General features: G+C 43.1%; 1 protein-coding gene across 1 annotated transcript in view; it reads left to right on the forward strand.

Annotated features, from left to right (window-relative positions):
- The window catches only part of LOC142658961 (uncharacterized), a 94,111-nt gene extending 79,408 nt beyond the window's left edge, over positions 1 to 14,703 (forward strand). Inside the window, exons 5-12 of the mRNA XM_075834566.1 lie at positions 5,297 to 5,538; positions 6,019 to 6,072; positions 11,929 to 12,026; positions 12,106 to 12,202; positions 12,294 to 12,425; positions 12,566 to 12,720; positions 12,819 to 13,172; positions 14,476 to 14,703. Coding sequence (XP_075690681.1) covers positions 12,670 to 12,720; positions 12,819 to 13,172; positions 14,476 to 14,703 — 633 coding nt within the window. The 5' untranslated portion in view covers positions 5,297 to 5,538; positions 6,019 to 6,072; positions 11,929 to 12,026; ... (1 more) ...; positions 12,294 to 12,425; positions 12,566 to 12,669. The remainder of the gene's footprint in view (positions 1 to 5,296; positions 5,539 to 6,018; positions 6,073 to 11,928; positions 12,027 to 12,105; positions 12,203 to 12,293; positions 12,426 to 12,565; positions 12,721 to 12,818; positions 13,173 to 14,475) is intronic.
- The last annotated feature ends 632 nt before the right edge of the window (positions 14,704 to 15,335 follow it).

Raw genomic sequence — 15,335 nt, forward strand, 5'->3', positions numbered from 1 at the left:
ACTGACCTAATACTTCTCTTAGCTGAGGGTTTGTTACAATTGTATTCAGTCTAGACAAACGAAATAAAGTCAGCAGCACCAATATATCACCTGCCCTGATAGTTTGTTACGATGTATCAGTGCAGCTGAATCAGTCTGAGGTCTCAACAATTGTAGACTAACCCTAAGACACGACCGTAGTTTTCATCTTTAATTACGGATGAATTGCAGACTTATTTCTATTGGCCTATTCTATCTTTCAGTATATTTACGGATGTGTGTCTGTGTCAAAGAAATGATCCGCAAAAAATAGAACTTGTCCTATTCTTGTTCGCAATTGTGGCATGGACCTGCCCGGATGTGTGTCCGTAGCCGTCAGACCTGTATTTGTGGACAGTAAAAACCTTTATGGTCGTGTGCATGAGGCCTTAGCCCCCTGGGGGGAGGACAACCCTCATCGTTTGGTTCTGGCACATAGAGGGTCCCGAGTGGGAACAGGCATATGGACATGGGTTGTCAACCTAAATTTAAAAAAACATTTAATCTGCATATTGTTTGTCAGATAAAACATAACAGAGGAAGACTTACAGTAACAAGTGTTTGTTTGTTTTTTTGGATTGGGGGGGGTGTCAATAAATATATATATTGCAAAAATGTGTTTCTGCCATCCAGCGCCTCTCGGTATTAGCCGGCCTGTACTCCGCACCAGCACGCGTTTATAGTCACATGTTGGTATCGTTCTGCTGTGTGCGCCCTGGGATTTAAGGGGCCGGATATCATTTACTATTTGATATGTTCATTTGCTCCTGACGAGATCTGTGCCCTGTAGATAAGAGCAGAGATTGTTCCGGTCAGCTCCCAGCGGGCGCAGTACATAGCGCTATATTTAGACGTGTCCTGCGGGCAGAAGAAATTAGATTTAAAACAAAGTTCCTGCTATTTCAATTGTTTTTCCACCATCTGTTGGAAGTGCACAGTAGGCAGCCATTCTGCCAGAGCAGAGCACCATGGATCACTGCGAACATTCTGATGGCGTCAGTGGATAAAAATACATACAATGAGCTCCTGGGTTCATTACTGGAACACGGGAAGAAGTCATGGCTGGGTTTATTTGTTTTTTTATTGATTTTATTGGTTGGCGTGAGAGAATTTGAAATTCCAAGTGTGTTTTATATTTTATGTTTTTTCAATATATATTTTGTTTTTTTTAAATATTTCATATTTTCTGTCTTAAATGGTTAACAGAAAATGGCTGAAGACACAGATCCCATCTTGTTGTCCTGTCGCTTACCATAGTATATAAATGTCCATTGTTCACCTCGCGCCACTCATTTCTGTGTTACGTGTCAGTCTTTACTGTAGAGTTGACATTCTGTTCATGAATCTGGAAGAGCCGGATGATCAGAGAACCTATAAATTTATCCTCGATACAATATAAGGGCGCCTCCGAAACTAGACCAGCCAAAAAATTTAAAACAAGATTACCTGCCCAAATAGATATTAAAAAAAAAACCTTCAAGTTTGTTCAATTCTACATATAGTATCGCTCAATGTAAATATATACAATCAGATGAAAATAAGAGGAGGGGGTTAGGATGACAGACCAAACTCCCAAAAATTTACACCACCTCCTTGACGCCATTCTAGACAGTACACAAGGATTCATTTACCGGGGTGTAGTAATTGAGTAATAACTGGGCACAATACCACTCTACCGATTGGTCAGAAACGTTTGCTACAAGTAATACATGAAGTGTGTGTGTGTGTGCGTGTGCGCGTGCGGGTGTATTTACCATACAGGCTCACATGTGCATCAATTTATATGCCCCGTTTGTTGTGGTAAGGATGTACATGGGAGCAGGAGGATACAGCATGTTCTCCATGTGTATGAATTTGATGTTTCTGATAGTACTACATTTATCACTGAACGGGCACAGTGTGTAGCAGATTGGCAAAGGGCGGTAGGATACATAATGTGATAACAATACCCAAATAAATCCAAGCCTAAACAGCGTAATATTATAAATGTGTGTGTGTATATATATATATAAGCACTTAAACAGAATACCCATAAACATATGTATCTCTATATATATATATATATATATCTGTATCGAGGTCTAATAATAACCAACAGTACACAATCCTGTACCATACAAAAATCAAATACTTTGAGAAACATAATAAAAACAAATTGGCCATCAAAGATCTAAAATAACACACAATAGAACATGATAATGTGGTGAGGGGGTATAAAGTACATATAGTAAAGTTACAAAGTGATCAATAGAGCATGATAAAGCATAAGTATATGTCCAATAAAATATTAACCCAAATGGGAGGATACAGCTTTATGAATAGGAAACCCTAAACCAGGGTCAAAATCCAATACCAACCCATGTCTTGCATGCTGATCCCCTATACAACTAGAACACCCCGACACGAGTTTCGACATCAGCTTTTTCAATGGGTTCCTATTTATAAAGCTGTATCCTCCCGTTTGGGTAAATATATTCTATCAATAGTGGTTCATGTGGAGTGTATACAGTATATAGTTGTTTCAATGGAAATATATTTATGCTTTATCATGCTCTATTGATCACTTTGTAACTTTACTATATGTACTTTACATTCCCTTACCACCACGTTATTGTGTGCAATTTTAGATATTCGACGGCATATTTGACTTCGATACGGAGAGAGAGATATATATGTGTGTTTATGGGTATTCTCTATTATGTGATATGTCTACCTGACATCTTGCTTTGCACACACAGACTGGCCCTGGTGCTACTTTCAGCCTCAAATGGCGTTCTGTGTGGACTGTGGCAGGAGGGGCAGCAACAATGCAGTATAATGTGTATGTCCGTCAGGGGCTTGATTTAGTAACATTCATGCTAGGATGTCATGGTGACCTCTGTCATTGTAATACTGGTTGTACTCCATGCTGCAGAGGACATTGGTAGTTTTACTCTATATTATACTGAAATAATTGTCAGTATATGAAGTGATGATTACCTGTGAAGTGGCATCATCTGTGTTCCCGCAGGTGGAGCCTTCACTCTTTGTGGTTATTAAACCATTGGATACATACAGTCGAGTCCCATTATTATGACCAGCAGATAATATCCAGAGTAACCGCCACGTGCAGCTGGACAGCAGTAGACGGCGGGGAGTGACTCTATAGGGTGGTGGTCTCCTGTATCTGGCGCCGTACTGACTGCAGAGCATCCCACGTTGGTGGAGGGTGAACAAGATGATCATACCACAGAGCGAACAAGATGATCGAGGTGGTCCCACAGATGCTCAATAGGGTTCCAGTCTGGTGAATTAGGGGGCCGGGGAAGCACTTGGAGGTCTCGGTCGTGCTCTTCCAGCCACTATCTGACATTTCTAGTCGTGTGACATGTCGCGTTGTCTTGCTGGAAGATTCTATCGAGGTGGTCCCACAGATGCTCAATAGGGTTCCAGTCTGGTGAATTAGGGGGCCGGGGAAGCACTTGGAGGTCTCGGTCGTGCTCTTCCAGCCACTATCTGACATTTCTAGTCGTGTGACATGTCGCGTTGTCTTGCTGGAAGATTCTATCTGTCCCAGGGAAAACAGTCAGCATGTATGGGGGGGGACGTGACCTGCAACGATGGATTCACACCCAAATCTCTTCAGAGCCTTCCACATGGATGAGTGGCCCAGAGAACGCAATGAAAACATCGCCCGACCATAACTCTGCCGCCACCGGCTCGTGTTCTTCCAGCAATGGTTGCCGGGTGTTTGTTCTCTGATGTTTCTCGCCTGACGCGCCGACGTCCATCCGTTCTATGAAGCAGAAAACGTGACTCATCGGAGAAGGCAACTCTTTACCAATCAACGGTGGTCCAATTCCGATACGGCCGCGCAAATTGAAGCCTTTTTTTCCCCGATGCTCATATAACAGGCGCTTGACACCACTTTCACCACCGTGGACCTGGACTTCACTGCAGCTCAGTAATATGGACACTTGGCATTTTTTTTCAATTAACAATTTTCTTCTAGTTTACTTATTGTCTTTATTCTTGTTAGCATTAGTTATAGATCATCATAGTGCGGCTCTCATGCTTGGGAACGTTTAGTGTATGTACCTCTTTTTGACCACAAGGGGACCTTCAGTTTGGATGAGCCACTAATCATTTTATCACAGGGAGAATGAATGGGCGACTGTGTAAAATATGGACCGGTTGAGTCTGCCAGAACGAGAGATTGGCTAACAGAGGGGAGTCGTGTGTGGGGGGGGGGTTCATGAAACAACCCCTTGTTAGGAACCGCATATACACCAATTACATTTTTTTTCTCAAATCTTTTTATTTGCATAAGCTACATTACATATCACAACCCAGCATCCAATATACAAAATGACCTATAAAGCCAAAACCCCATCCAGTCCACACCCAATACCTAAGGGGAAAAAAATATATGTATTTATTTTTTTCACCCCCCCCCCCCCTTCCATTAATAATTTAAACCAGATGACCTCCAACTCAACAACTTGACTTTAGCATCGATACACATGAACCCCTGTTATATCTGGTACTTCAGTTATCATGCTTTACAAGATGAGCTGTCCGATAAGAACACAGGACCATGACGGGGAAATCAACTGAACTGCAGGGATTGTTTCCATCCCTTTGGCCGTTCTCGCACTATAAAGACCCTTTTAACGGACAATGGTCGGGCTAACAATCGCTCGCATGACGCTCCTTCCCAATCATTGCCCTGTGTAAACCGGCCAATGATCAGCCCACAAATGAGCACATGCTCGTTTGTCAGCTGATCGGATCTTTTATGCGGCCCACAAAATGTTCGCTTGTTGGCACTACATCTTCCAGTGTAAGCAGGGGATTTGCTGCCGATAAGATGCAAAATGTATGGGGGGCAAACAATCGCATTAATGATCTTTCGTCCTCAACAATTCCGATCATTGTTCTGTTTAAATGGAGCAGACGAGCGCTGATGGACGTGCGGTTTTGTTGATTGGCGCTCAATACCGAGAATCTAACAAAAGAAGCAATTCAGATAAGAAGCGTATAGTAGGGGATTGCTGTCCATGCCACCGGTACAGTAAATGACGCAACCAAAAGGAGAAATCTAGTAGTGATCGCCCCCCAAATACATGTGTCCAAAAATTGTTTTGTTAGGGTGTTGATCAAAAAACTCTGTATATATTTGCCTGCATCCATTGCATCTGCTTTTGTTTTTTGGTTTGGTTCAGTAAATGATGTTTATCCATTACACAGTCCTCATAAAATAGCGCCACCAGCATGTTCATTCTGTTTATTATTCCAGGTCACATATTTTCCTAAATAGAACCACGAAATACAATTACTAGAAAGAGGAAAGAAACGACAGAGACTGAGAAAATATTTGGTTACCTGATGTGACACATCCTACGACATTAAAGGCAACGTGGAAATACCGAGCTAAAAATATTCCGTCTTTGTAGTTTAATCGCATTGTCTATCGGGAGGAAACAGCCGTGGAAACTCAAGATGACCTGGTACGAGAGTCGGGAGGTCCATGTACAACTGGTAAGATCTTAAGATAAAAATGTACAGAATTATTATATTATAAGCAAATCTAATCAGAAGGAGACGCTCAAATATACGAGTCTTGTCCCTATAATGATTATAGTAGAGAATTGCTTGAACGACAATTCCCTCATGTTACTATTGAAACTGGCAAGAAGTCGCCCATCACAACCTTACTAATGCTGGATTCTGCACGGCGTGGACTATATCCAGCTGCTTCTCCTGCAGGGAACGTTCCCTCCATCTTTATTCACTCGGCTGTATTACGCTTTATTTAATACCCCACACAGGATTTTTTTTGGGGGGGGGGGGGGGGGTGGCTCTCTGGCTTTCTCATGACTGAATTGAATCCTGCTTTTGGCACCAAACGTATGGTTATACGGCCGTGTGAATGAAGCCTTATTATAAGACCACTTGTACACTTGGTATTTTCACAGGAGCCTTCTCAATGGTTATTACCACTAAATCTTCTCCTTACAGAGTGTCAGACGGTTCTGTGCCGGATTATGGGAATTGGCCGACTATTAACATCAGGTTACCAGAATCTCTTTATATTACTTCTATTATTTCTCCTAGAAGCTCCCATAATGCTCCAGTTATTAATAAGATAAGGTTAGTGTTTAGTCTGGCAAGTAGACCGTTCTTGTCCTCTGACCTCTGAGGAAAACATGGTGACCTGATCTCCCAGCCTGTCATGAGGAAAGGTCGTAACTCACGAGCTGAGCCTACAGAGCCACCGCCGGTGAAGAAAAACTTGACCCCGGAGGTTGAACTTTGTTCTGAGGGTGTCACATGAAACTCTCTGTCGTGACGCCCCTCACTTTGCTGGAGAGTCCTTTTAAAAGAAAAACCATATGTGACATCTGTCACAAAGCAAGAGACACCACCTCAGAAGAGTGACCCAGCACCTGCTCTCACAGACATGAGGATCTGAAGGGCTGGTGCAGGTCGTCTGCAGCCTCTCTGGTTTACATGAGTATTTATGGCTCTCTTCACTTCCAGAAGGTGTGAACAGAGTCCAAATATATGAGCGGTCCCTCCAGGAAAGAGACAGGACTGGATAGGAGCAGTGTTACCGCTGGGAATATTAAACTACATGCGTTTTCTCAATCAATATTAAAGGGCCACTACACGAGCTCTTGAGAGTATAGCAGCGCTATAAGTCACATATACGGATGTAAGTGTCCGGGGGTTCACCAGGAGAGATATGAGACATGGGGGAGTAAACACAGGGGTCAGAGCTTATTTTGCACTTCCTGTCAGTCATCCCACTGCAGTCATTCTATAGGCAGCCCTTAATGGCTTATAACAGGGAACTGTATGTATATTAAATAGAGGGATGATACATTTTAGGTTTAAAGGCATTGGCCCACAATAAACCTCTACAAAATGTACAATCGCTGGGGGTCCCACCGCTGGAAACTCGATTTGACATGGGTCCTGTGTCCCCTGTTTGAGAAAGCCAAGCATGACCATCATTCCATTGTCAGTCCTGTGGACAGTAAATGAAGTGGCAGTACGCACTCTTGACCGCCGCTTCATTCAAACGGGAAACACGGGACTCCCACATGTCCCAGCGGTTGTACATTTATCACCTTTCCTGGGGTCCAAGATAAAAAATATTGACTGGAGTGTTCCTTTAAATGAGAGCTTTGGGCTACTCTCCACGAGAACAGCATAATAATGAAATCAGCAGTTGCTTACTTAGTTACAGCTATAATTTATACGTTTGTATAGGGGAAAAAATTCTACAATTGTGTACTTTAGCATACCCATTGGTTTGTTACCCAAGTGCGTGTCCTGTTTTCATACATTCAACAGATTTAATCCACAGAGCGGCACGGAAGATGCACGCTGTTCCCACATGCAGACACAAAAATCCTGTACACTACTATATACATGCTAAATGAATTCAGATGTGTTATTACAGAAACAGAAGTAAAGTCGTACTAACAACAAATATCCAGCAGTGTCTGGCGCCATGGAGCGTCCAGGCTTTTTATCTCGTGGCCATGTTGGGAGTTGTTGTGCTCTATGTATGGAGTATAATAGAATTGTATTGTCATGTTAAGAGATACAGTGCTAGACAGATGTTCTGTAGTGCAAACACACATGCAGTATTATTACTCACCTCTGAAGGTCAGGCAGCCTGCGGAGTGGGCATATCTGTCCTGCAGGTGGTAATTTTTTAAGTTGCCAGTTGGTAGCGCTCTCAGTAATGACTGTGCACCCTGTGATTTCCACCGATCTAGAAGGTTAGACTCGCACAAGAAGCTTCTATTAGTTTCTTCAGCCTGGGGGGGATTAAATCCTAATTAAGAGAAATGAATTCCCTCCTCCACTCCAGGACTTGCCTTTTCTTACCCATTACAGGTGCCAGATGTTGCTCATCCTTCTCGGCTCCTTGAACAGGAAACAGAACTGTTAAGAGTGCCCCTGATATCTGTGCGAGTCTCTTGCTGGCTATGAAACACGGCATAAATCTCACATATAATTAATTTTAAGATGGTGTCTAATAAGATGAGACAGGCTGAGAAGGCAGCTAAGTATTTTCCTTAATTCCTTGCCAGACATGCCAGGCCTAGAATAGAGCCCAGATGTCATGTGGGTGGTTGGTATCAGGTATCTGTTTAAGATTGTTTGCATTTACTTAGTGTCAAAGACGGGAGGGGAAGGAGCGCACAAGTCTCAGATTGAATTTCAAGGAGATCTAAAACTGGGCATCTTGTCAAGTCCAAGGGCAAAGACACTTCATAGGATGTTTTTAGTTTCATGGAAAGATTGAGGCTCCTGTGTAACATATTATTAAATGGAGCCATGCTGCCAACAGGCTGAAAACACAGGGTTTAAGCGCAGTGTGACTACTGTCCAAGGAAGGATACAAGATACTTGTGCGCTGGTCCGAATAGCTGCTGCCAGATAAAGCTGCCACGTTCCACAAGACGTGATAGATCCCAGTCAATGGTGACAATACTACAAATGGAATCAAAGTTTGTTATTCCACTGACTGCAAAACCCAGACAATTGCAATGAGTGCCGTAGTATAGCACCGGATGCCATAAAGTTCTCATTAGGGCCATAACCTACTCGCTGCTCTCAGAATTGCATTTCAATATCTTTCACATTGTTGGTAAAATATAATTGGTGCTGTACTGTTCACATGATCATATAATGAATACTAATAGAATAGAATTCAGTCCTATAGTGGAGTTGTAGGCCGCAGCCACTAGAACGATCATATTTGGGAACTGTGTAACTAGCAGTTCCTTAATATGTTAGCAGAACGCCACAGGTGCCAAGAACAGAATACAGTATTCTGTGAATTGTCAATGTGCTGCCCAACCTATGCTTTTGTGGTCCATGCCAGTCATTACATCCCTGTTCACAGGACACAAGCTTATGTGAATGGCCCCTGTATTGTGTTGATAGTCCTGCAGGCCATTTGCGGGGAACCTGGTATTACAATTGCTCCCTTTGTAAGAGGGAATAATTATGCAACGCTATTAGAGATTTGTAGATTTGCACTTTTCTTAGTGGATTCAACTTGAGAATTAATAGATTTAAAACAGATCTATTAAGTAGGGACATGTTCAAAACAGGGACTCGCTAGATATGGCTGCCCATAATCGACATACCTTGAGACGGGAAATTCCACCAACATTTGAAGCAAAAAAGTACAAACAGTTGTCCCCTAACAAAATATTACAGGTTAAAAATATTCCTCTAAAAAGAGTTGTACAGGATAAGAAAAACATGGCTTCTTTCTTCTAGAAACAGGCTCCATACCGTCCAAGGATTGTGTCTGGTTTTGCAGCAGAGCTGTAATACCACACATAACCTGTGAACAGATGTGGCACTGTTTTTGGAAGGAAGCAGCCATGTTTTTCTAATCCTGTACAACACATTTAACTCAGTGACGCGTTTCGTGATCAGCAGGCGAGCTCGTGCAATCAGGAGCCCGGCAACAACTGTAATACGCAGCCGCAGCCCCGCTCTAATCTCGGAGATCTTGTGATCATCACATGAACCTGGACACATTTTCAACGTCTGAAAGTTAACAATGAAGATTCCCATTGAATTAAATCAAGCAGAGATCTAGAAAACTGTACCGAATTGCCACATACAGAATATTAGAAAGTTGTAGAGCTTTTAATTCTGCCACGATTACCCCTTATTTACTGAAACCAGACTTCATCACTGACGTAGGAGTGGGGATAAGAAAGCAGCTGTGTAATACCTTCCCGCTAATGTACAGCTTATAGGTTTATGTACAGCTCATATTGGTTAAAGTAGAGATCTAGGTAGATTATCTGATGTGGATTCATCTGTCTAATGACTATCCTCTAGGCTGGGATTATTATAGTGTGTCCTTGTAATAATTCAATGCTGGATCACAACCAAACTTACCTGACGTACAGTGTTTTTTTGTACCCACAGGTGTAATTAGAAAATTATTTCACTAAATTGCTGATACAGTATTCTTTCAAATTGACGTAAAGTAACTACCTGAAAGAACGATTAAAAATTGATTTTATTAAGTATAAACACTAAAATGGGCTAAATTGCCAATACATATCTGGTAACAGGCAAAAGCAATGTATATCAGACTGAAGAGAGCACCGGAAAAGACGAGAGCATAAGCTCAATTTCCATATCGGAGTAAACCTGCTCAAGTTCAACTTTATCTACCTGATACAAACTGGCGCAAAAAATTGCAACTATCTAGCATAGTGTGCCCTACGCGTTTCTGCACTTTGTGTACCGAGGGCATCCTCAGGGGTCACAGACAGTGACCGGGCAGTACTATAGAACGTAACCCGGTGTGTATATATCACAATAGAACATGAACTGCCAGACCGCACTCGAGAGTACTGTATCGCGTCTCCCGGCGCGCAAACGACACTGCTGACCGCCAGATATCAGTTCATGTTCTATTGTGACATATACACACCGGGTTACGTTCTATAGTACATAATAGTACTGCCCGGTGACATCTAACACTGTCTGTGACCCCTGAGGACGCCCTCGTTACACCAACTGAGTGCAGAAACACGTAGGGCACACTATGCTGGATAGTTGCAATTTTTTGCGCCAGTTTGTATCAGGTAGATACTGTTGAACTTGAGCAGGTTTACTCCAATATGGAAATTGAGCTTGTGCTCTCGTCTTTTCCGGTGTTCTCTTCAGTCTGATTCATTGCTTTTACCTGTTACCAGATATGTATTGGCAATTTAGCCCATTTTAGTGTTTATACTTGGAACAATTAAAAATGGATTTTATTTTCAGGTAGTTACTCCACAGGTGTAATTAGACCCCATAGCATAAATATAAAATGCAGCCCCAGAAAGGTAGAAGAACAGTTTGTGTTGAACTCTTGATCCCCCTCATTCATTGGGTTGTGCTGCTTGGACATAGGAATGGCACCTGCATAACACGACATGTGAATAGCCGACTGATACTTCACCATGAAATCTTAAAATAATAAAGTTCACTCTTCTATTGCATTTTCGAGTACATTATTCAAAGTTATTTTCTTACTCGAGGTTCTTTTCAAGTGGCCAACCAAAATTAATATTCACATGTATATTAATGCCTCCTATAGCAAAAAAAAAATAGATCTATTTAGATTTAGTACACAAATGTAATTTAATTGTATAAGGACAGATTGAGCAGTACATACATACATACATACATACATACATACATAGTAGTATCCACATGGCAGTGCTGTATAGTAATACACATGCAGTTGTACCACAATGTGTTGCTCAAATAGCTCTGTATATACAGTAATACTACAATACTATGCGATCTGCTGATAGCTTCTATATATAGTATAAAACTGACAGGCAATATACAGCATGGCCCAATAAGCATACAGTCATGTTAGGCCCCTTAATGCTATTGCAGTCCATCGGCGGCCCACCTCCCTTAGTAAACCGCTTAGATGCCATGATCTCTATTGACTGTGGCATCTAAGGGGTTAAACGGCTGAGATTGGAGGTAACTCCGATCCTAGGTGTTAGAGCAGGAGCCCAGCTGTCATCAGACTACTGAGCCGCTGCTACTCCCAGTTCGGGACACCATACCGATGTAGCATGAAAAGGTTTATTCATTGGAATGAGACCCCTTAATGACTGTGTGGTAAAAAGGTGTATTGGCAGTCAATAAGGGGGTTAGGTAACCCTCTCATCAAAAAAAACTTGGTATATTTAATTTCACAGGAGACTCTGAGCATCTTATGACTAACCTGAGAACACTTATTCTCACTTTGTGCTTTTGTTTGATTCTCAGTAAGACCAATTCTCTGAGTAAATCACCACCAGTATCTTTTGGAAAAAATCACGCAAGGCTATTTTGTTACCAATTGATGATATTGCTCTCACCCAGGTATCATGGAGCATCAGCTGATCATCTACTAACTGAGATGTTTTCGTGTGCTGGAAAGTATTCTCCAGCAGAATCCTATATGGTGACGTTAAACCATGGTAAACCGCTATTAATAAAATCACACCAAAATGAAAAAGAAATACAAACATATTATAAATCATCCGTCATCCAATTCAGGTACAAGAGTCTAAATGCTATTCGAGGTGGGGATTTTGAGAAGCTCCTGGGCTCTATTGATATTGATCACACACAGTACAGATTAGAACACACAAAGGTAGGAGTTTTATACCAATGTTAAAAGTCCAATAAAAAAACAAACTGAAAAGCATGTGGGATACCAACTAATAATGTCCCTCTCCCTTCAGGTGTTCCTCAAAGCTGGTCTTTTGGGTATTCTAAAAGTAATGACGGATTATAAATTGGCCCAACAAATCACCTGAACTCAAGCTCTTCATAGAGGTTTTTTGATGAGTCAAATGGAAGATGGTGGAAAGAAGGTAAAAAAAAAAAATGTAATAAAGTGTAGATAGAATCCATTGTGTGCTAGTGATGCTGTATTTGCCATTTAGTACAATGTCAGATTATTCATGAATGTGAAGCATTGGTGATGGATGAAACTGTATTTTAACTTCTGAAGAATGCTGAGACTGAGGAGATGCCCAACATGAAGGAAGAGTTTGTGAATACCAAGTACGTCCTGTCTAAATCAGACACAAGAATTGGAAAGAATTGGAGGAGAAAATGGTTGGTTTTCTGCAAGAAAAGAATGACTTACTGGTTCAAGTGCAATCTGTAAGATATAATATTTTAAAAGTTTCTTTTATTTGTAAAAAAAATAAAATATTTTTAAATATAATTTGTATATAAAACAAAACTTTTCCCTTCCATAGGAAGGAGAGAACTCAACTGATGTAGAGGAAAGCTGTGACCGTCTCATTAAGAATAAAATAAAGGAATTCGCCGAAAGACTGGAAGATGAGGAGGAAAGCAACGCTGAACTGACTGCCAAGAAGGGGAAACTGGAAGATGAGGAGGAAAGCAACGCTGAACTGACTGCCAAGAAGGGGAAACTGGAAGATGAGGAGGAAAGCAACGCTGAACTGACTGCCAAGAAGGGGAAACTGGAAGATGAGGAGGAAAGCAACGCTGGACTGACTCCCAAGAAGAAACTGGAAGATGAGGAGGAAAGCAACGCTGGACTTACTCCCAGGGGGGGAGGGAGGGGTAGATGGGGGGAGGGAGGGGTAGATGGGGGAAAGGGAGGGGTAGATAGGGAATGGGGGGGGGGAGGGAGGGGTAGATATGGGGAGGGGGGGGAGGGGGGAGGGAGGGAATGGGGAGGGGGGAGGGGTAGATAGGGAATGGGGGGGAGGGAGGGAATGGGGGGGAGGGAGGGAATGGGGGGGAGGGGGGAGGGAATGGGGGGAGGGAGGGATAGATAGGGAATGGGGGGAGGGAGGGGTAGATTGGGGGGGGGGGGAGGGGTAGATAGGGAATGGGGGGGGAGGGGTAGATAGGGAATGGGGGGGAGGGGTAGGTAGGGGGGAGGGAGGGGTAGGTAGGGGGGAGGGAGGGGTAGATAGGGAATGGGGGGGGAGGGGTAGATAGGGAATGGGGGGGAGGGGTAGGTGGGGGGGAGGGGTAGGTAGGGGGAGGGAGGGGTAGATAGGGAATGGGGGGGGAGGGGTAGATAGGGAATGGGGGGGGTAGATAGGAGGGGGGGAGGGGGGGAGGGGGGGGAGGGGTGGTAGGGAATGGGGGAGGGGAGATGGGGGAGGTTGTGGGGGGGTGGGGAGGGGTTGTGGGTTGGGGGGGGTGGGTTGTTGTTGTGTGGTTTTGGGGTAGGTGTGTGGTTGGGGTTGGATGGGGTGGGAGGTGTTGTTGGGTTTGGGGGGTGGTGGTTGTTGGTGGGTGTGGTGGTGGGTTTGGTTGTGGGGTGTGGGGGTGTGTTGGTTTGGGTGGGGTTTGTTGTGGTTGTGTTGTGGGTGTGGGGTTGTTTTTTGGTGGTTGTGTTTGTTTTGGGTTTGTGGTTGTTGTGTTTGGTGGTGTGTGGGTGGTGGTTTGTGTTTGTGTTTGTGTTTTGTTGGTTGTGTTTGTGGGTGGTTGTTTGGTTTGGGGTGTGTTGGGTGGTTTTGTTGGGGTGTGTAGGTTGTGGGTAGGGTGGGTTGGTTGTGTGGTGTGTTGTGGAGGTGGGGTTGTTTTTGTTGGTGGTTGGTTGTTGGGTTGGGTGTGTTTGTGGTTGGTGTGTTGGTGGTGTGGGTGTGTTTGTTTGGGTTTTGTGTTTGTGTTGTGGTTTTGTTGTGGTTTGGTTGTGGTGGTTTTTTGTTGTTTGGGTGGTTGTTTGTGGTTTTGGGTTGTGGAGTTGGTGTTGGTGTTTGGTAGGTGTTAGTTGTGGTAGGTGGTGGTGGTTTTGTTGTGTGTTTGGTTGTGGTTGGGTGTGGTTTGTGGTTATTTGAATTTGGGTGGGGGGGGTGAGTATTGGTGTATGGAGTGGGAGTAGAAGTTATTTTTTGATTACAATTTTCCTTTACTAGACTTGTATTGAAGTGGAGGAGATTGAAGCTGAGCCGGCCGGCTGCTCGTGTCAGGGCCGACTTGTCTAGAGAGCTTGAGGAGATCAGTGAAAGGCTTGAAGAAGTTGGAGGGGAAACTTCAGCTCAGATTGAGTTGAACAAGAATCAAGAGGCAGAGTTCCAGAAACGGAGTGGTGACTTGGAGGAGTCCACCCTTCAGCATGAAGCCGCTGCACAAGAATCACGCCGACAGTGTTGCTGAACTTTGGGAACAGATTGATAATCAACAGAGAGTTAAACAATAGAATGTCTCAAAACTAATGGTTTGAGAAACACCATTTGAAACAAGTAATATTGGTCTGTAAAAATTGAAACTAACTAGGGGGCTGTCCAGTTTTTATTTATTTTTTAAAGTGTAGCTAAACATCTGACAAACATGTGACATGTCATAGTGACATGTCAGAAGTTTGGATTGGTGGGGGTCGGAGCACTGAGACCCCGACCAATCGCTAGAACGAAGCAGCTGAAGCGCTCGTGTGAGCGCTCAGCTACCTCGTGTCTGTTCGGCTTTTTCCGGCTTATTCACGGTCCCTAGATGATTTATAAAATGGGTGCCTGTCTGTTTGAGATGTTGTCATAAAGTTAATAAAAGTTAAATTTAAAAAAAACAACACACAGGAGCCATGAGGAAGAGTGGAAGAGCTGCTCCTCACAGACACTGACAGACATGATGAGATGTTGCTGTAGGTAGAAATACATTATAACTTCTGCTTGTCAATAAACTATCTTTCACCTGTTATACCTGGACAGTGTTACCTGAATACCAGGGTTCACATGATGTTGGTCACATGATTGACACCATATTTAGTCCATTCAGTTATCCTATGGGTACTT

This window comes from Rhinoderma darwinii, chromosome 8 (assembly GCF_050947455.1).
Source record: "Rhinoderma darwinii isolate aRhiDar2 chromosome 8, aRhiDar2.hap1, whole genome shotgun sequence".
Taxonomy (NCBI): domain Eukaryota; kingdom Metazoa; phylum Chordata; class Amphibia; order Anura; family Rhinodermatidae; genus Rhinoderma; species Rhinoderma darwinii.